The 22,062-nt window shown below is 42.0% G+C and overlaps 1 protein-coding gene and 1 long non-coding RNA gene across 2 annotated transcripts; both read left to right on the top strand.

The window, feature by feature from the left end:
* Positions 1–14,158: 14,158 nt before the first annotated feature.
* Positions 14,159–19,892, top strand: LOC306785735 (uncharacterized protein; the record flags this gene model as incomplete). Its single annotated transcript, XM_079280192.1, has 3 exons — positions 14,159–14,524; positions 17,134–17,880; positions 19,873–19,892. Exons 1-3 carry the CDS (start codon positions 14,320–14,322, stop codon positions 19,890–19,892), a joined length of 972 nt encoding a protein of 323 aa, XP_079136318.1. The 5' UTR covers positions 14,159–14,319.
* Positions 19,893–20,604: 712 nt separating this feature from the next.
* Positions 20,605–21,122, top strand: LOC306785858. The gene is made up of 3 exons (XR_013772449.1): positions 20,605–20,714; positions 20,860–20,933; positions 21,070–21,122. It is a non-coding gene; the product is annotated as an uncharacterized lncRNA (long non-coding RNA).
* The last annotated feature ends 940 nt before the right edge of the window (positions 21,123–22,062 follow it).

Here is a 22,062-nt window from a genome sequence, read left to right on the forward strand (position 1 = left end):
AGAGTTTCTGAGCACAGCCTTCAAGAAGGGGGGTGAATTGGTCAAGGAAGTGGCCGACTGAAGTCCGACGGGTTCAGCCAATCGCTGAGCTGATCGATGGGCTAAGGAATGTGTAATATGAGACATTTCAGAGACTTTGGAGGGACAAAGAAACTGTGAATCCCCGGAGATAATCAGACCTCATCTGGACCATGAGGCGGACACACCAGTCTGTCATGTGGTGTGGATGGGGCCTCTATTTCATGAAATATTACTGCTGATCGTGTAATTCAGTTTGTAACTGCATTTTCTTTTGTTAGTATATTAAATTCCTTTTGATTTAAACTTCAACCAGCTGATTCGGCCCTGCTTAATGATGGAAGAAAGAGAGCAGGGGGGGGGGGGCTGCCTCTTCTCCTCTGCATGCTTCTTCTCCTCTGGAACAAGGAGGGGGGCTTTTTCCTTTACCTTTTGTTTGAGACATTTTGAACATAACAGTACTGTGTGTGTGTGTGTGTGTGTGCTCATTTGCAATAGTGTTGCGTGTGTCATAGAGCAAAGGTTTGAATCTCCGGGTGAGGCGCTCCCCGTACAAAGAGGGAGCTCTGACACGCAGGTGGTAGCTTAAAACTTATAACTAGTTGTGTTGTGAATCGGGTTAGTCGGTGGGATATTGTGCAGCAACCTGCAGGAACAGCACCTTCCCCATCCCTGAGACTCCAGGACTCCCACACACAATGTGGCCCAACCCTGGCTTGTGTGTGGGTGAAGATAATGCGTCCCTGTGCTGGACAAGTTCAAATAAAGTATAAAGATACAGGGCTCACAAAACACTGAGAGGAGAGATGCGTATACGGGCACCTCCTTCACCTCTTATGAGTTTGCAGGTATGCTGATTTGTTCTCTCAGCTTCTAGATGACAGGAAATATTTCAACTTAAAGTACAAGTTTGTTCTCTTTGATAACACCACATGGATTTGGCAGCTTAAAATGGTTCATGTGTTCATGGTCACATAAGTTGATTACATTATTGTATTATCTGGTTCTAGTGATACTCTGGAAGTGTATGTCCAGGAGACTATTTGCTCAATTCTAAAATGTCTTTGTAACCCCTCTGTGTGCGTTTACTGTTTTCCTGCAGACGTCCAGCAGCTGTTGTTGGTTAAAGAAGAGGTTCCCTCTGAGCAGCAGGAGTGGAGCTCCAGTCTGGACCAGGAGGACCCAGAGCCCTCACACATTAAAGAAGAACAGGAGGAACTCTGCACCAGTCAGGAAGGAGAGCAGCTTCACGGTCTGGAGGAGGCTGATGTCAAGTTCTCATTCACTCCTGTGAAGAGTGAAGATGAAGAAGAGGAAGCTCAGTCCTCACAGCTTCATCAAAGACAAACTAAACAGATGAGAACAGAAGCTGATGGAGAAGACTGTGGAGGACCAGAACCAGACAGGAACTTGGATCCAGATAGACATCCAGAACCAGATACTGATGAGAAGACTGGAGAGTCTTCTGACACTGATGAGGGTGGTGATGGGAAGAAGACCAGAGGACCTCAGTCAGGTTTAAACTATGTGAAACCTGATGAAGTCCGTGTCAGTGATTCAAGATGTAGCGCTGGTGAAAAACATTTTAGATGCTCCGAGTGTGAGAAAACATTTGGCAAGAGTGGAACTCTGAACAGACACATGAGAACTCACACAGAAAAACCTTTCAGCTGCTCAGTCTGTAAGAAATCTTTTAAACATCGTTCACATTTACAGAGCCACATGAGAACCCACACAGGAGAAAAACCTTTCAGCTGCTCAGTCTGTAAGAAATCTTTTAACCGGCGTTCACATTTACAGATACACATGAGAACCCACAGAGGAGAAAAACCTTTCAGCTGCTCAGTCTGTAAGAAATCTTTTAACCAGAGTTCAAATTTACAGAAACACATGAGAACCCACACAGGAGAAAAGCCTTTCAGCTGCTCAGTCTGTAAGAAATCTTTTAACGATCGTTCAACTTTACAGAGACACATGAGAACCCACACAGGAGAAAAACCTTTCAGCTGCTTAGTCTGTAAGAAATCTTTTAACAGGCGTGGAACTTTACAGACACACATGAGAACCCACACAGGAGAAAAGCCTTTCAGCTGCTCAGTTTGCTGTAATAGATTTGTGCGCAATAGAGATCTGAAGGTACACATGAATACCCACACAGGAAACAATCCCCTTTAGCTGTTCTGGTTGCAGTAAAGTTTCCGTTTGTGATAAAAGCTTTCAGCACGAGTCACCTCTGAAGTTACACATGATTAACCGCGGTTCAACTCCACTGATTTCAATTCAAAAAGTTATTCACTGAATGAGCGCCAACTGTACAGTTTGAAATAGTTTTGATGATTATATTGATTGATTTGATGGTAATGTCAGTTTAAGACGATGGTTTTACCTGCATCTGTGCACAGTATATTGTATTCAAATGATTTCATCAATAAAAAGTAGAAGGTTTGTGTATTTCACTGGTTCATACAGTTGTACATGGCACACTTTGTTCGTCAGCATTAAATCCATCAGTGACTGGAGTGTGACTCAATAGTTCTTTATCTTACTTGGCAGTTTGCACTCTTTGCTGCTGCCATTGCTGGTATAGAATTGTCATCTTGTCTGACACAAACTCAAAAAGGATGAAAAGGTCCTGAGATAAAGCAATCTACACATTCTTTGGAGTCACAAACCAACAACATCCTGATCTCGATCTATAGTTCCTTCCAGTTGATCAACAGGCCGACACATTCCTGAATGTTCCTGAATGTGAACAACTTGTCGATACTTTTTTAGATTGCCGGTGGCTTTTCTTGATCGTACCATCATCTTATCCTAATCGTTGTGCTCCCCAGGCCTCTTGTTCATGTGTATGAGCACTTTTACCAGCTCAACTTTAGGTAACCATGAAACAGGCCCCACCTTTGACTTTATCACACAGCTCCAACACAATATATCAGGATTGGTGCGGCAGCAAAAGGGTTGGACCTGATCACACCCGGCCCTCATACATTGTGTTACATAATGCTGTTTGGAAAATACTAAATGCTAAAAATAGTGCGGAATGAAAGAAATCTATAGAGATTAAAACAACAAATAAAATGTCAGTGAATCAAAAGACATCAAGCTAAGTGATGCAGATCAATCAAAGAAAAACAACTCACTTTTTTACGAGGGAGAAGACAATAGCTCAATCATAGAGTTGGAAATATGTCTTTAATAGTAAATACACGCGTTTTATGTCACTCTCACACGGAGCCGTCTAAAAAATACATATTACAGGGAGGAACTGAGACAGAGCTCCAGTATTCATCCCACTATGACTACGTCCTCCTCAGTGAACTCATAGAAGGGAACCTCCAGCTTTAGAGGAGCAGGTCCCTTTCTTATCCTTCCTGAAGCATCGTAGTGGGAGCCATGGCACGGACAGTAGTAGCCTCTGAAGTCTCCGGCGTTGGCGATGGGCACACAACCCAGATGGGTGCACACACCGAGGACGAAGATCCAGCGGGGGTTCATCACTCTATCCTTGTCATGCTGGGCTGTGGGCCTTTCTTTATGATATGAGACTGTACATCCTTTAAACGAGTCTGATACATTCTCCCATTTTACCAGTAGGTGGCAACAAATGCCACTAACGGGCTTTAGTGGGTCTCTGTCATCTGATATTGGGTACTGGGTGTTTTTTTTATATCAAAAAGGAGAGTCCCATAATTGAATACAAGAAATCTGCCCTGTAAAATCTGTCTACATAAAGCTGTACGTGAGTATTACTCTAGTTTCCATTTGTCATAGAAATGTGTGTCTGTGTGGTGGTAAATACAAAAAGCAATGTCTCAGAGAGAAACACGTTCAAATAAACCTAAAGTCTCATAACAACGATTGAGGGGTAATTGAGTGGACAGCCCACTTTCTTTTTCAAGAAACTGCAAAATTGTGCACGTTTTCTAAACGAGGTTCATCAGAGCGTTTTAATCCCCGTGAAATCATGTGACTCAATCTATAGGCGGACTCAGCAACTCACGCTAATTTTGTAACAAAAAAAGAGGGGGGGGGGGGACACCGTGAAACTTTTTTACCGGCTCTGGTTGTGGCTCATGTGGTTTGTCAACCTCAAAAGGTAATTTTCAGGATATTGCACAACAAAGAGGGCGGAGTGCTGAAGAGCCTTTTTCCTTCAGACTGCCAAGCTCACAATGACAGAGTCCGTCCGGTAGAGCAACATGCCATGTTCTGGATCTTTTGTTTGGATTTTACTCTCCACATGGGGTACGACTTATCTTTTCTTCTTTCTTTTCCTTTCTTTTTCTTTCTTTCTTTTTATCTCATACAATATCCCCGATACTTGCAGGAATAATTGCCAAATAGTGATCCCTCAGAGGCTGAGAGATCCATCTCTCATTAATGATGCAGCTACACATCAGGTAACACACTCTACTCTTCAATTCGGATAGTTATTTAACTTTGGGTAGATGTTTTGTTGAACACGGTGGATGTTTTGCGAAATCGTGATGTCTCTACCGGCAAAGCCTTGGTTAAATCAGGCATATGACTCTGAGGCTCTTATAAGATTGCACCTGTCACACAGACATGTTTCTGTTGTCAGACACACACACACACGAGAGTAGGATGGTCTCACAGACTCACACACACCCATGCTTGCTTCTCGGTTCACGCCGAGGGCAAAAAAGGGCCAGAAGTTCAAGCAGAGGGCGAAGGCGGGGGCCCCACCATGTCGGCCGGAGATAAAAGAGGCACTTAAACAGGTGTCGGACATTAGGGTAGTAGAGACTTCAAAGACAAAGTCACAAGACCGAGTCAGCAGTTCTAGGAAGTTGGTAGGGCGTTAAGGTCATTAGTTAGGCCCCGGGGTACATATAAATAAACATACCCTTGACAGTAAGGTCACTAAAAATGCTGACGGGTACATATAAAGACAAAAGCATACCCGGGTTTCAAAGATCACGCTGGAGTAAGGGTTTTTGTGTAATCAATCAAGTAATGTTTGAAATTCTGTTTGAAGATATGTTTGATGTGATGTTTAAAAATCCGTAAGAAGTCAGAGATCTGAGCCCCGGACGAGTATAAATAGGGGCAGTTTGAAACAGCAGGGGAGTCGTGCGGAGGCGTGTGAGCAGTCGTGTGAGGAGTCTCGAACAAGAAGCAATGACACCCGGACGAGGCCCGCTTGCGTATTAAAAGAGCTTTATAACGGTTTGGGCTCTAAAGCAGGGTCCTATCAATTTCGAAAGGGTTAAGGAACAATGTACATTAAAAGAAAAAGTTAATACTTTTATAAGACCGACTGCTAGTCTGAGCGACCGAATTACACTATCAAGGTGAGTTACTGTGGGTCGATTCAGACGGGACAGCAAGCAAGCCATCGACCTGGTCTGTGTCGGCAATTGAAGAATATTTTAGTGCAAACTTAAATTCCGGTAAAAGTCACTCTTAAAGTAGAGCAGTGCACGAGGCAAAAACAGGTACTGAGAATTCGGGAACCCTTCCTCCCGAATATCTCCCGTAGGGCCAGGTGTGAAAATCATATAGGGAATGAATTAAAAAGCGTGTCCCCTCCTTCAAGCCAAATCTTAAGGCACCAGGGGTACACACAGGGAGGGGCCGACTCCTCCGGGCACGAGTCACGTGGAGTCGTGGTCCCTCTGGTGGATCGCAAGGGTTGATCTATCGCCAGCAGAAACTCCTGCCTTCTGCGCATCAATGTTGGCACGGAGCTAAATCTACTCAAACTTTTGTGCGTTTCACACGACAGGCCTCCTATTTGCTTATTACTAATTATTTCCAGATAAATTGAAAACATTTACAGAAGGAATCTAGTTTTAATAACTCAAATAGAAATAATAATTAAAAAAAATTTAATTAATTAATTTTTCAATTTTTTTTTATTATCAAATAAAATAATTAAAAATCGTGAGGGGTCACCCCCCATATTCACGTAACATGGCGCCCGAACAGGGACTCGGAGGGATTAGGTCCTAGAAACACTAGAACGTGTAATATAGGAAGAACAGAGGTTCCCTCTCGGGTTAAATTACAAAAATCCTCCCGAGGATATAAAGAAAAAGTGATGCATCCAACCAGCGAAATCAAGCTGAGGTGATATATTGAACTCTGCCAGAAGCAGTAAAATTCGACAATCCTCGACCGACGTTCGTAACACTCGTCCGTCAGTACCGGCAGTCAAGGAAAAGATTTTATCGTTCTGCTCTCTCTATTAGGAATCGGTACCGTGGATCGAGGCAGTCAATAAATCCTCTAAAAAACTTGACCGTCCTTCTCACAGGAGAAGGAGTCGTTCAGTTAAAATGGGACAAGAAGACAGATCCTTAGAGTTAAAAACTTAGAACCAGGTAGAGAGGAAACCCTTGAATTAAAAGTACTTCACGGGAGGGCATTTAAGTGATTTAGTGGACAGAAATATTGATCGCTGCGCATAGGTTTAAAGGATACCTAGCTTGTTGACATAGAGGCCCGGCGAGAAGCATACGATTTGAAATAAAAGAGCATAGCTTCCTCCCCCGTCTAAAAACAGGGAGTCCAGAATAGCACACCGCTGTAACACAGAGAAAGTCTAGTTGAGCTGATCACTCAATGCAATTAACGACTCAGGCACTGAAGAGACGAAAAAGGGCAAAATCCTTCCCGAGACAATATATTGGAAGATTATATCACAGTTATATAATAGAAGGGTCAATGTATTGTTCGTAATAATATTACAGTTATATTATTGCAGGGCTTGATGGTATTATCAGTATATGATTCTAGTATTTAGCAGAGACCTGAGAGAATGAGGCTCTGAAACACAAACACGTGTGGAACAGGGGAACTGATTGAATTTCTCTCATGATAGAATCAAAGTAGTGTAGGATATTATCACAGTGGTATCGCTGCACCTTTGATTTTATTGCTGTTATATATTAATATAATAGTATTTCGAAAATGGAGGAGGAGGGAACTGAATGGGGTTCCGATATTGAAGACACTCCTCACGGGGGTGTATCTTCCCCTCACTTTGAGCAACTGCGGAGGACATTATGTCCAGATCCCCGTAAATACGCTGATACCGGTAGTTATTGCGGAGATTTAAGGAGAGCCACGGAGCCCAGTGCTCCCCCACCATATAATCAGGAAGGCACAGACATTCTATTGTATCCGACGAGTAATGAAACGAGTACTTGGCCAGAAATTTACCCAACGAAAACTCAGAGGGCTGACGGGTGGAGTAGACCCGCCTGACAGTACTTAATGCCCAAATAGATAGATAGATATAAACTTGGATCATCCCCAGGGGGGAATTCGTTTGTAGCAGCAGCAATTTACAGAGTAAAATATAACGTATGGAATGCACAGTATATACCATGAATACAACATATCGGTTTAGAACATCCGTGTTTAAAACACTAAAAACGATGTATAAATTCGCTGTGTGAAATAAGGGAACAGATTTCGTTTCTCTCAGGTTAAAATCTGAATAGTGTGGGGTAGTATTACAGTGTTGATTTTAGTTAATATTTATTGGTGAAAAATTTAAAAAGCCCCCCTCCTTGCTCCGAGCAGAGGGACCAGGCAGAGGAGAGGAGGCAGCTCCTCCCCCTCTCCTTTTTGTTCAGAGGAGAGGAAGCGGGCGGGGCGGGGCCGCTCTCCTTCTTCCATAAGGAATGATTAAAAAAAGGAAAAAAACCCGTAGAAGAAATTGTAGCAAACAATATTTACTCCATTACAAAGGTTTTGTTCTTCGTGGCAAAGTATGTCGCTGGTTAAGTTCCTGTGAAAATCTAACGGAAGTATTCGGTCCTGCGTCATCAGCTGTGGCTGCTCTGGTCGCTGCCTCTGGTTGACGTGGGCGGGCTCTTGTGAACTCATGACAATGTCACAGGTAACAGCTATTTTGGAAGGGGTCTTAACTGCAAAGTAAGAAAAAGCAGGGACTCGAGAGAGATTAGGCCCTAAAACACTAGAGGTGTAAAATAGGGGATCAGATTGTGTTTCTCTCAGGTTAAAGTCAAAATAGTCAAAAACGGCCCCTCCTTGCTCAGAGGAGAGGGAGCGAGCAGGGGGAGGGGGCAGCCCCCCCCTCCCCTTGCTTTCCTTCTTTCAAGGCAGCTCAGAATGAGTTAGAATAATGGAAGCAAAGAGACTTCACTAAGGAAAAAAGCGAACCGCTCGCCCACGACAAGTGGACTAAATGGCCCAAGCCAGTCCGAAAATGGCTGAACCGTCCCCTATCTTTCCTCCAGGGTGGAGAGGGAATGATGCACTCACTGAGGTCCTCCTTGAATAAGCCTCTCAAATAGGGACCAATGTGCATGAGGGATTACGAAATGAGGGACATGACAAGGTCAATAGGTTTTTTGAAACAAAATCTAGTTCCTCTTCCTAACCTTAGAACACATCCAACAGAAAGTGAAGTCACGGGGTCAACAGTGAACGATGGTTGATGGCTTCAAGACAGCTACGCCAGGAAAAAAGAAAAAGAAAAAAGGCAAGCCAGTATCCCATCAAGCATGGGCCTCATATTGACTTCTGTGACCTCACACTTTACATTCCACAAGCCGTCTGGATCATCAGCTGCTCAGGGGACAAGATTTGGCCTAGAATGAGCCTGGACAGCCATCTATTGGCATTCAGGTGAACTCCAAAATCACCTTACACTTGAACTATATAGGAGCGGCTCTGTTTCTTTTCCGAGTTTCTCTAAATATAGTTAGGGTCTTTAATCCTTTAAAAGTATATCATTTTTTGTTTGTTACTTTAACAGTTCCATTCTTATCAGCCGTATATTTTACACGAGCTTCTCTGATTTTTCAGTTTCTCCTGCGAGGACATTTAGTTAATTTCTTATTTTATATTTTTTACGATCTTATCCTTTATATTAAGTAGGGATTATATACACATCGTTTGAGTGTTTTATGCAGTTATTACAAACTGAGTATTTATTTTTGGTTTTAAAACTTTTTCAAACTTTTAAGTTGAATATTCTAGTTAAGGAAGGAGAGAGCCTTTTCAGATTTTTATGTTTTGATTTCTACACGATTTCTACCCTGGTCATTATGTGAAAATGAATCTTGGACCAGATGACTGTCCCAGCCCAACGATCTATGAAAGAACTTCTTCATGCATCGATTGTACAGCCGGTATAATAAGAGACGAGATTGTTTGAGAGGGCATACATGCTTCAGAAATCCAGCGTGCTCCTGATCTGTGCTTTCATATGGCATACCGAAGGGCGAGGGCAACGGCAGCTAACAATATCCTTCACGATTGTATAAAACTTAATCGGCTGCGAGATAGCACGCCTCAGTCTAGAAAGGACAGGTTGAAACAGGTAGTCAACAGGTAGTTCTCTCACTGTGAAAATCTAACTTTAACTGCGAATCTTCCCACCTAAGCTGTTATGTTTCACACATATCTCCCGATCCTCTTTGCACACTCTGAAAGAGAAGAGTCCAGCATGAATGCATCATCAGACTGCACTAGGCCCAGTGGTTTCATGTGACAGCATTATCAATGATTGGTTCTGTGATTTATAGCATTTGTTACGTGATCTGGGGGGTGACCCCTCACGATTTTTAATTATTTTATTCGATAATAAAAAAAAATTGAAAAATTAATTAATTAATTTATTTTTTATTTTTTATTATTTGAATAAGTATCAGTGTGGTTTGTGCATGTAAAGAATGCAATCAGTAGTGTACCGAGCTGGATCAAACACAACTTACCTCAGGGGCTGAAGGGGATCTGCTGAGGCGTAACCCCTCTCTGGGCTGGCCTCTCAAGAAAATATGAAGAAAAGGATTTGGTCGAAGAAACCGATTCGTTATTTATTTATTTGCATTTAAATCAAAGTGTAATCTCTTGGTCCAAAATACAGAGAAAAAATCGTTAACTGAAAAATGTAAGAAAAATCACTTAAGTATTCAAAAACCCCTTCAGAGTCAAATGATCTTTAAAAAACTCAGACTCAGCCAGCAGACTGGCTGGCAATGTAGTCTACGGAGGAAAAAGTTAATGATTCACCCAGCGCAGGAATAGACAGAGTGAGCTTCTCCCCTGACTCGACTTCAAAAAATCTTCTAAGTATTCTTAAAACTCTGACTCTCAAAGTCCGGAGGTCTGCAAGAAGTTAAAGTTTACCTCCGTGCAGGCAGAAGCCCGCACGGGGTTCGAGACTCCTCACACGACCGCTCACACGACTCCGCACCACTCCGCACAGCTCCTCACAACTCCTCTGCTGTTTCAAACTGCCACTATTTATACTCGTCCGGGGCTCAGATCTCTGACTTCAAACGGATTCCTACACATCACATCAAACATATCTTCAAACTGAATTTCAAACATTACTTGATTGATTACACCAAAAACCCCTTACTCCAGCGTAATCTTTGAAAGCCGGGTATGCTTTTGTCTTCATATGAACCCGTCAGCATTTTCAGTGACCTTACGGTCAAGGGTATGTTTATTCATATGTACCCCGTCAGCATTTTCAGTGACTTCACTGTCAAGGGTAAGTTTATTTATATGTACCCCGGGGCCTAACTAATGACCTTAACGCCCTACCAGCTTCCTAGAACTGCTGACTCGGTCTTGTGACTTTGTCTGGAAGTTCCCTACTATTCTCTAGAATAATGATTAACTATTTTAATGGCCAAAACGTGTTTGGGTGCCTCTGCCCCCGGCATCCCGGGTGAATCGTAAGTGCAATCTGCCCCCTTCATCTCCCGGGCAATTCTAAGCCTCCATCTTCATTCTTTGTGTGAACTTGCTGGCTCAGCCTTGCACTTCTCATGAACCGAGAAGCACGCCTGTTTAGGTTGTAATCGTCGCGGAATAACGACGTCATCTAATGTGTTTTTTGGCGGTTGTCAAAAACTAACAGAACGGTGCGTTGTCGCCACCAACTGGCCAGATTCAACATCCACGCCAGGATGTTAGTTAATGAGCAAATGTAGTTAAATTTCTTTGGTATTTATACACAAGTTACAAAATAAACTTGACCACAGAAGGTATTACATGACATTAGCTATGTGTGGAAATTGTACATCCTTAAAATAGTTTTAAATTAATTGAATTATATATGTAGGCTGCTGATATGAAATGTGATTTTTCCAATGTGCAACAAACATTTAATTGTCAGTTGTTAACTCTACTGTAGCATACAATTACCTTTCCTCTCACAAGTAGCGGACAGCAAAAACATTTACAACTCAGTCTATTTATTTTGTCTTACGATGGCAACTCACATTAGTATTGCCTGCAAAAAAAGTCACTCAGGAATATGTTTCAATTGAAATGGAGTTCTGTAGGTATTGTGCAGGACAATTAACTGTCCTGCGGGCAGGGGCGGACTGGGGGGAAAAAGTGGCCCGGGAGTTTACTGTCAGACCGGCCCACTCAATACACGGCGCGTTGCCCACTCAATGCATCGCACGTATCAACCAGTCAGTGGCCTAAAGTGGCCTGGAAAAATACCCATACACTGAACATTATTTTAGATGATTCCAAAGAAATTACATCATATGTTTTTTCTTAATAACATTTGGATACACCAATTTGCCTGGATGGACACATTGAATGAAATAATAGTCGCTATTGTAACACTCAAAGGTATAGTTTGCTAGATGCAGTAAATAACACATCAGGACATCTTATTATAGTCTCAGTATCATATAATATATATATATATATATATATATATATATATATATATATATATATATATATATATATATATATATATATCATATAATAATATATATCATATAATAATATATATCGTATAATAATATTCACTTTAATATACAACACACACACACACATATATATAATGATGTATTTATAACTATATATCATGTCTTAGCAGGTGCTTCATGTCTCTCACTCCCTAACTGTCCGTGCTGGATCCGTCCCCGTTGTTTTAAAAAGCTAAATAAGTTATTAGCATGACGTCGTCCAGCTAGCCAAACCTGTCTGGTGTTCAGCTGGAGAAGCTTCGCATGTACTGCTTCCCTTTCCTGCTAGTCTGCTGTCTGATTGTGCAGTTTCTCCGCGAAAGTTCTCCTCTCAAACGGCTGGCGCTCGCATGTGGAGACTAATCCGGACGGAAACGCGCAGCTTGGGGCAGAATCCAGTTTATTTCGATTTGAAGTTGTAAATAACATTATTATTGTGTTTAAATGATAACTGTCATAAAGTCATGATGTTACACACTCCGGTCCAGAAGGTGGCGCCTTAAACATTGGTTTGTAGTCCGCAATTAAAGTGAAAGAAGAAGAAGAAGAAGAAGAAGAAGAAGAAGAAGAAGAAGAAGAAGAAGAAGAAGAAGAAGAAGAAGAAGAAGAAGAAGAAGAAGAAGAAGACGACGACTAATCTCCTGGTAGTAGTGATGGCGAGATGAAGCCTCATGAGGCATCGCAACACTTCAGCCAATTGGTTCGAGAAAGGGTTCATTACTCGAAGCTTCATGTGCACACGATACCACCTACTGGCCAAGTGTATAATCACAGGCAGCTGTATCTGAACCACATAATGTGATGCATTGAATTTTTGTGTCTGTTATGGCTGTTGGGAATGACTGAATTACAAAAATGTATGACCAAATCATTTCTGTACATAAATTATGACATGTGCATAATAAAATATTTTTTAAATGTATTCTGTGTGTGTACATTTTCCCAAAATGGTAGTATCATATGATATGGCAGGTTGTGTAATAATGTTATTATGTCACTTTAGGAAAATGGCATGGGCTTAAGCAGGCAGAGGACAGTGAAAGTGCTTGTGGAACTAGGAAGAGGGGACTGAATATGCTTGTGGAACTTGGACAGTGATGTACAGGACAGGGGACATTTTATTCATTTTTATTCAGAAATAACAGTTTCTCAACAGTGTTTGGTTTTAAACGATTCCTTTTTTTGACACAACCTCTCCGGCCTTTGAAAACACCCTTTCACAGGGTACAGAAGATGCTGGCGTGCACAAAAACGCAAGAGCAAGTCTATATAAATTTGCATACAGGAATTTTTGCCTCTCCCAGTACTCCAGAGGCTTTTCCAGCCTGCTTATATTTGGCTCGGAAAGGTAGCGCTGGACCTCCACAGTGGCATCTGCTGTTACATTTTGAGTCTTCCGTGCCTCCATGACGCTGGTGTCTAAACGATGCCACAGTTTGCTACCTAAGAGGAAACCACAGATCACGTTACTAAGTGTTCTCATCGGAATAATTTATCTCAAAATGTAAAATAATAGATTACCTCCTGTGACATCATGAGAGGTGGAAGCCTGGGGGATTTCCTCTCTGCTTTGTTTTGACCGTATAATGGTGGCACACTCTGAGGTCAGTCGTTTTATTGCTTCGGTGGCTTTTGTTTGGCTGAAAAATCCTATTACTTTAAATCGGGATCCAGTTTGGACACAAACGCCCTGAATCCAACATCATCCACAATACTGAAGGGCTGTGTGTCCTTCACTATCATGGAGACGAGGGCTTCATCCAGCTCTTGTTTTCTGGTGGCTGGTTAAAAGAGAATAAATACAGTGTCTGTTACCTGTCTTTATTTGCACAATAAACAAAAGTGAACAGGGAAAAATTGTGATGGTGCATTTGTAATATTGTAATGACTTACAATGGCTAGGTGAAGCTCCAGTTTCCTCCTTATTCTCATGCAAGGCACGGTGATGCCTTAGCATGGATGAGGTGTTGTCATTGTACCCCAACTCCTTGGAGCACAATAAACACCTCACCTTTGAATAAAATAAGAAACTGTGAAAAATACAGTTCTTGATAAGCAAACCTAATGTGTCTGAAATATAGTTAGATGTAGCTTACCTTATTAGGAGTTATCAAATCAAAGTGTTCCCACACAGGGGAAATCCTCCTCTTCCTAGCTGGCTCCATCTTATCACCTATCCTTCTCTCCTCACTCTCCTAACTCTCCAAACTATCTCTCTCTAAACTCTCCAAACTATATAAACGCCATCCAAACTATCCAAACTCACAACTCTCCACCAACAACCCACATTTTGAATGGAGCCTGAGTGGTTTATATTGCTGTCAAACCTCTCGGCAAAATCTGAACCACGTCCCGAAGCAGTCACGTGGTACAGCCGGGCAGCGAGGCTTCGGACGTCATCATTTTTGGCTCCTCCCCTAAATGAAGCAAGCCTCGATACGCGCTTCGAGGAAACGCCCCCTCCATTACTCGACACACGCTTCGAAGCGTCGGCACATCTCGTAACATCACTACCTGGTAGCCTATAACGTTAAAGCTATTGAAGTTAGCTTAGCATGTAGGTTTCGTGAAAATGTCGAGTAGAAAATGTCACGTAGAAATGTTGAGATCTTTAATCAACCAGCGATTAACTGCGGCTGATGAAGAGATATTTGGTCTGTTTGAAAGAACGATAGCAGAGTACGAGGAGGAACTCTCTCGTTCAAAAGAGGCGAATAAGCGACAACGGGAACTTCTGGACGCTGTTCTCAACCCGGAAATCCGGATACAAAGAGCACGTAGGTTCACTTTATTTAACACTGTTCATGCTCCGGCTGATAACTTTGAATGTAGTTTGGAGTGAGACTCTGTTGCAGTTCGTCGTTTTTTTCTTCTCCTGATTTAATACCTGCAAACGTGTCGCTTTTCGGCGAAATAAGCCGTTTTGAATTAAAATATATCATCCACGTGAGTGTAGATCCGTATCGTTTTTATTTTTTTTTGGGGGGGGGGGTCAACTGGTCAGCCAGCGTTTCTCAGATTGGATTGAGACAGGGAGAAAATGTGATGTCGTGATCTTCGCAATAAAACATATTTGATGCGACGTGTCGAGTCTTGGCCAATCAGCGTTAAGATGTCTACACCGTCTTCATTTCCCTCCGTTAACGTTTAAGTTCCGTTACCGTTCAGACTTGTTTGGTTAAGTTAACGTCCACTGCATGCGGAACTTTGTCAACGGCTAACGCTCATCATTATCAAGATTTAGGAGGATAACGTGATGAAACATGAATCTCCCTCCGTGTTCCGGTTCAGTCCACGTGGTCACTCATTAACTCAAAGTAGAATGAGGCGATTTCGTGGTGATATTCTGATAATAACTTGAAACATGAGGCCCAGATACTGATGAGATGAAGAGGATGTTGTGTGTGTAGCGCAGCTTGACGCAGGGCTGAGATGTGAGTGGAGCTGGGCCTGGATAAAGGTGGAGGTCTAAACAGACGTGAAGAGAGGGCAGTACAGCTTCCCGCTGTCAGTGTTTTAAATGCATTGATATGGCAGGGTATGCTAACTGCAGCCTCTGCTCCAATGAGACGAAGTACAGCAACAAGGGCTCACGTGCCCTCTCATCACACTGTTCACTGTAATGACCACAGCCAGTGTACTTCCGGTCCCAACTGTCCCACGTGCAGTTGCTCCCAAAGGCCCTGAAGTAATGAGTGTTAAGGAGCCTGAACCTTCATGATTTCAATAATTGAACCGGATTGAATGCATATTAATTGTAAATAGAAGATAGGCCACAATTCTAACTGCTTGACAGTAACAGTGGAAGTTAATATTCAGCCATACAGTAACAGGGTTAAATGAAAACGAATCACTTAATTTTGTATAGGCGATGGTTCTCGCTACTGTAGAAATATGCTTGCGGTATTTACAGGCATTAAACGTATACGTATTGTGAGGAATTTAAGTTTTAAAGCGCTCCTAGCGATGGATATTATGTGTTACAATATGTTTACTTGTAGAAGGTTTAAACTAAAGGGAGAGTTACTGAATTTGTTGAGCACTGTGAGAGAAACCAGAGAATTTATGACACCGCCATCAAGTCAGAGAGAGGGGGATGTTGCTGAAGAGTTTCTGAGCACAGCCTTCAAGAAGGGGGGTGAATTGGTGAAGGAAGTGGCCGACTGAAGTCCGACGGGTTCAGCCAATCACTGAGCTGATCGATGGGCTAAGGAATGTGTAATATGAGACATTTCAGAGACTTTGGAGGGACAAAGAAACTGTGAATCCCCGGAGATAATCAGACCTCATCTGGACCATGAGGCAGACACACCAGTCTGTCGTGTGGTGTGGATGGGGCCTCTATTTCATGAAATATTACTTCTGATAGTGTAATTCAGTTTGTAACTGCATTTTCTTTTGTTAGTATATTAAATTCCTTTTGATTTAAACTTCAACCAGCTGATTCGGCCCTGCTTAATGATGGAAGAAAGAGAGCAGGGGGGGGGGGCTGCCTCTTCTCCTCTGCATGCTTCTTCTCCTCTGGAACAAGGAGGGGGGCTTTTTCCTTCACCTTTTGTTTGAGACATTTTGAACATAACAGCACTATGTGTGTGTGTGTGTGTGTGTGTGTGTGTGTGTGTGTGTGCTCATTTGCAATAGTGTTGCATGTGTCATAGAGCAAAGGTTTGAATCTCCGGGTGAGGCGCTCCCCGTACAAAGAGGGAGCTCTGACACTCAGGTGGTAGCTTAAAACTTATAACTAGTTGTGTTGTGAATCGGTTAGTCGGTGGGATATTGTGCAGCAACCTGCAGGAACAGCACCTTCCCCATCCCTGAGACTCCAGGACTCCCACACACAATGTGGCCCAACCCTGGCTTGTGTGTGGGTGAAGATAATGCGTCCCTGTGCTGGACAAGTTCAAATAAAGTATAAAGATACAGGGCTCACAAAACACTGAGAGGAGAGATGCGTATACGGAGCCCTGACTTTGTGTCTGTTGCTAGGGCTACTTAATCAATTCTTGTGTTTTGTGAAACCATAGATCTGTTTTTTATGCTTTGATGCTTGACTTAATAAATTGTTAATACTTGTAGATCGTCTACCGTCTCCCCCCCCCCCCCCACCTCTTTCACCTCTTATGAGTTTGCAGGTATGCTGATTTGTTCTCTCAGCTTCTAGATGACAGGAAATATTTCAACTTAAAGTACAAGTTTGTTCTCTTTGATAACACCACATGGATTTGGCAGCTTAAAATGGTTCATGTGTTCATGGTCACATAAGTTGATTACATTATTGTATTATCTGGTTCTAGTGATACTCTGGAAGTGTATGTCCAGGAGACTATTTGCTCAATTCTAAAATGTCTTTGTAACCCCTCTGTGTGTGTTTACTGTTTTCCTGCAGACATCCAGCAGCTGTTGTTGGTTAAAGAAGAGGTTCCCTCTGAGCAGCAGGAGTGGAGCTCCAGTCTGGACCAGGAGGACCCAGAGCCCTCACACATTAAAGAAGAACAGGAGGAACTCTGCACCAGTCAGGAAGGAGAGCAGCTTCACGGTCTGGAGGAGGCTGATGTCAAGTTCTCATTCACTCCTGTGAAGAGTGAAGATGAAGAAGAGGAAGCTCAGTCCTCACAGCTTCATCAAAGACAAACTAAACAGATGAGAACAGAAGCTGATGGAGAAGACTGTGGAGGACCAGAACCAGACAGGAACTTGGATCCAGATAGACATCCAGAACCAGATACTGATGAGAAGACTGGAGAGTCTTCTGACACTGATGAGGGTGGTGATGGGAAGAAGACCAGAGAACCTCAGTCAGGTTTAAACTATGTGAAATCTGATGAAGTCCGTGTCAGTGATTCAAGATGTAGCGCTGGTGAAAAACATTTTAGATGCTCTGAGTGTGAGAAAACATTTGGCAAGAGTGGAACTCTGAACAGACACATGAGAACTCACACAGAAAAACCTTTCAGCTGCTCAGTCTGTAAGAAATCTTTTAACAGGCCTTCAATTTTACAGATACACATGAGAACCCACACAGGAGAAAAACCTTTCAGCTGCTCAGTCTGTAAGAAATCTTTTAACGAGCGTTCACATTTACAGAGCCACATGAGAACCCACACAGGAGAAAATCCTTTCAGCTGCTCAGTCTGTAAGAAATCTTTTAACCAGCGTTCACATTTACGGATACACATGAGAACCCACACAGGAGAAAAACCTTTCAGCTGCTCAGTCTGTAAGAAATCTTTTAACCAGCGTTCACATTTACAGATACACATGAGAACCCACACAGGAGAAAAACCTTTCAGCTGCTCAGTCTGTAAGAAATCTTTTAACGGGCGTGGAACTTTACAGAGACACATGAAAACCCACACAGGAGAAAAACCTTTCAGCTGCTCAGTCTGTAAGAAATCTTTTAACGAGCGTTCAACTTTACAGAGACACATGAGAACCCACACAGGAGAAAAACCTTTCAGCTGCTCAGTCTGTAAGAAATCTTTTAACGATCGTTCACATTTACAGAGACACATGAGAAACCACACAGGAGAAAAACCTTTCAGCTGCTCAGTCTGTAAGAAATCTTTTAACGAGCGTTCACATTTACAGAGACACATGAGAACCCACACAGGAGAAAAACCTTTCAGCTGATCAGTTTGCTGTAATAGATTTGTGTGCAACAGAGATCTGAAGGTACACATGAATACCCACACAGGAAACAATCCCCTTTAGCTGTTCTGGTTGCAGTAAAGTTTCCGTTTGTGATAAAAGCTTTCAGCATGAGTCACCTCTGAAGTTACACATGATTAACCGCGGTTCAACTCCACTGATTTCAATTTAAAAATGTATTCACTGAATGAGCGCCAGCTGTACAGTTTGAAATAGTTTTGATGGTTATATTGATTGATTTGATGGTAATGTCAGTTTAAGACGATGGTTTTACCTGCATCTGTGCACAGTATGTTGTATTCAAATGATTTTATCAATAAAAAGTAGAAGGTTTGTGTATTTCACTGGTTCGTACAGTTGTACATGGCACACTTTGTTCGTCAGCATTAAATCCATCAGTGACTGGAGTGTGACTCAATAGTTCTTTATCTTACTTGGCAGTTTGCACTCTTTGCTGCTGCCATTACTGGTATGGAATTGTCATCTTGTCTGACACAAACTCAAAAAGGATGAAAAGGTCCTGAGATAAAGCAATCTACACATTCTTTGGAGTCACAAACCAACAACATCCTGATCTGGATCTATAGTTCCTTCCAGTTGATCAACAGGCCGACACATTCCTGAATGTGTTCACAACTTGTCGATACTTTTTTAGATTGCCGGTGGCTTTTCTTGATCGTACCATCATCTTATCCTAATCGTTGTGCTCCCCAGGCCTCTTGTTCATGTGTATGAGCACTTTTACCAGCTCAACTTTAGGTAACCATGAAACAGGCCCCAGCTTTGACTTTATCACACAGCTCCAACACAATATATCAGGATTGGTGCGGCAGCAAAGGGGTTGGACCTGATCACACCCGGCCCTCATACGTTGTGTTACATAATGCTGTTTGGAAAATACTAAATGCTAAAAATAGTGCGGAATGAAAGAAATCTATAGAGATTAAAACAACAAATAAAATGTCAGTGAATCAAAAGACATCAAGCTAAGTGATGCAGATCAATCAAAGAAAAACAACTCACTTTTTTACGAGGGAGAAGACAATAGCTCAATCATAGAGTTGGAAATATGTCTTCAACAGTAAATACACACGTTTTATGTCACTCTCACACGGAGCCATCTAAAAAATACATATTACAGGGAGGAACTGAGACAGAGCTCCAGTATTCATCCCACTATGACTACGTTCTCCTCAGTGAACTCATAGAAGGGAACCTCCAGCTTTAGAGGAGCAGGTCCCTTTCTTATCCTTCCTGAAGCATCGTAGTGGGAGCCATGGCACGGACAGTAGTAGCCTCTGAAGTCTCCGGCGTTGGCGATGGGCACACAACCCAGATGGGTGCACACACCGAGGACGAAGATCCAGCGGGGGTTCATCACTCTATCCTTGTCATGCTGGGCTGTGGGCCTTTCTTTATGATATGAGACTGTACATCCTTTAAACGAGTCTGATACATTCTCCCATTTTACCAGTAGGTGGCAACAAATGCCACTAACGGGCTTTAGTGGGTCTCTGTCATCTGATATTGGGTACTGGGTGTTTTTTTTATATCAATAAGGAGAGTCCCATAATTGAATACAAGAAATCTGCCCTGTAAAATCTGTCTACATAAAGCTGTACGTGAGTATTACTCTAGTTTCCATTTGTCATAGAAATGTGTGTCTGTGTGGTGGTAAATACAAAAAGCAATGTCTCAGAGAGAAACACGTTCAAATAAACCTAAAGTCTCATAACAACGATTGAGGGGTAATTGAGTGGACAGCCCACTTTCTTTTTCAAGAAACTGCAAAATTGTGCACGTTTTCTAAACAAGGTTCATCAGAGCGTTTTAATCCCCGTGAAATCATGTGACTCAATCTATAGGCGGACTCAGCAACTCACGCTAATTTTGTAACAAAAAAGGGGGGAGGGGGGGACACCGTGAAACTTTTTTACCGGCTCTGGTTGTGGCTCATGTGGTTTGTCAACCTCAAATGGTAATTTTCAGGATATTGCACAGCAAAGAGGGCGGAGTGCTGAAGAGCCTTTTTCCTTCAGACTGCCAAGCTCACAATGACAGAGTCCGTCCGGTAGAGCAACATGCCATGTTCTGGATCTTTTGTTTGGATTTTACTCACCACATGGGGTACGACTTATCTTTTCTTCTTTCTTTTCCTTTCTTTTTCTTTCTTTCTTTTTATCTCATACAATATCCCCGATACTTGCAGGAATAATTGCGGGCAGTGTGAGGACTCTACCTCACGTGATGAAGTACCAAATAGTGATCCCTCAGAGGCTGACAGATCCATCTCTCATCAATGATGCAGCTACACATCAGGTAACACACTCTACTCTTCAATTCGGATAGTTATTTAACTTTGGGTAGATGTATTTAAGTTTCATCTCTCTTTGTGTGTGTGTGTGTGTGTGTGTGTGTGTGCGTGTGTGTGTGTGTGTGTGTGTGTGTGTGTGTGTGTGTGTAGATATACCCTGATGTACTCCAGTACTCTTTGACGATTGTTGGGCAAAACTACACACTGCACCTGGAAAAGAACAAGTGAGGAAACTTAAAATGTCTGGGATTGTGTTCTTAGCGCATTTATTTCTGACTGAGCGGGTCCATACATACTGTACTTTCTTTCTTCGTTTGTCAATATTATTGAGTAAAAAACAAAAACAACTGTTCTTCTCAGAGATCTTGTCGGGGAAAACTTCTCTGTGACACACTGTTCTGATCAGGGCACCCAAATCACAACTACTCCAGATCTTAGGGTATGTACCTTTGCTTTCTGTCACTTCTATTTCACGAACATAATATAATCCTTGTATTTATCATCATCTTTTATTTTAATGTGATATATCAGAACTAGATGCCTGTGTTGTGGACATTTAGACTGTAAGCCTTAAATGTATGCTTGATTGTAAAATGGTTTAGGTTAGTTCGTCTAATAATCTGACTGAATTACCATTTTGTTTCACTTTTTTCATTTATTCTTTTTCATTTACTGAATAAACGGAGATATGGACGATTCAGAGGTCTGGAATCAGGCTTGTGTAATACTGCCAAATATTTATTTTACTGGACAGGAATGAGTGAATTAAATACAGGATATCATTTGCCACCTGCCCTCCCATATTGCTACATTTGCTTTCTTGTATTTGGTATTTTTGCAGTTTTGTAAGATACTGGTGTGGTTAGTTTGTCCTCAGTCTAAAATCAAAGTCACAGCTCTGAACTGTTAAACACAAGAAACAGGGTTTGTAAATTGCAGATGTGCCTGCAGTTATGTGTACAGTACTTCCCAAATGTACACCAAGTTACCTGTCAATGCTGTACAATGAAATCCATTTTATCAATATCTAATTAATTCAACAGAAATTAGTCATCCTCATCATTTTCATCTACAAACGTCACTTCATGCAATACCTGCCAGTCATTTTTTATTTCGAAACATCTGATGTCCTGAGAAACTTAAGTTTCTCAACCATAAAGTTCCTCTTTATTAAACGTGACACCACCCACTGCAATTCTTGAGTCTTATGTGGAAGAGGAATTTACATCACAGGGTTAAGTCATTTGATCTTGACACAACCATGTACAATATTTTATTCTTCAAATTGGACCACATTTTTTGCACTGTGAAAAAACTGAGGTGTGAGTTTAAATTTCTCCTTTTAGTCTGTGA

This window comes from Melanostigma gelatinosum (genome assembly GCF_949748355.1).
Source record: "Melanostigma gelatinosum genome assembly, chromosome: 12".
NCBI lineage: Eukaryota > Metazoa > Chordata > Actinopteri > Perciformes > Zoarcidae > Melanostigma > Melanostigma gelatinosum.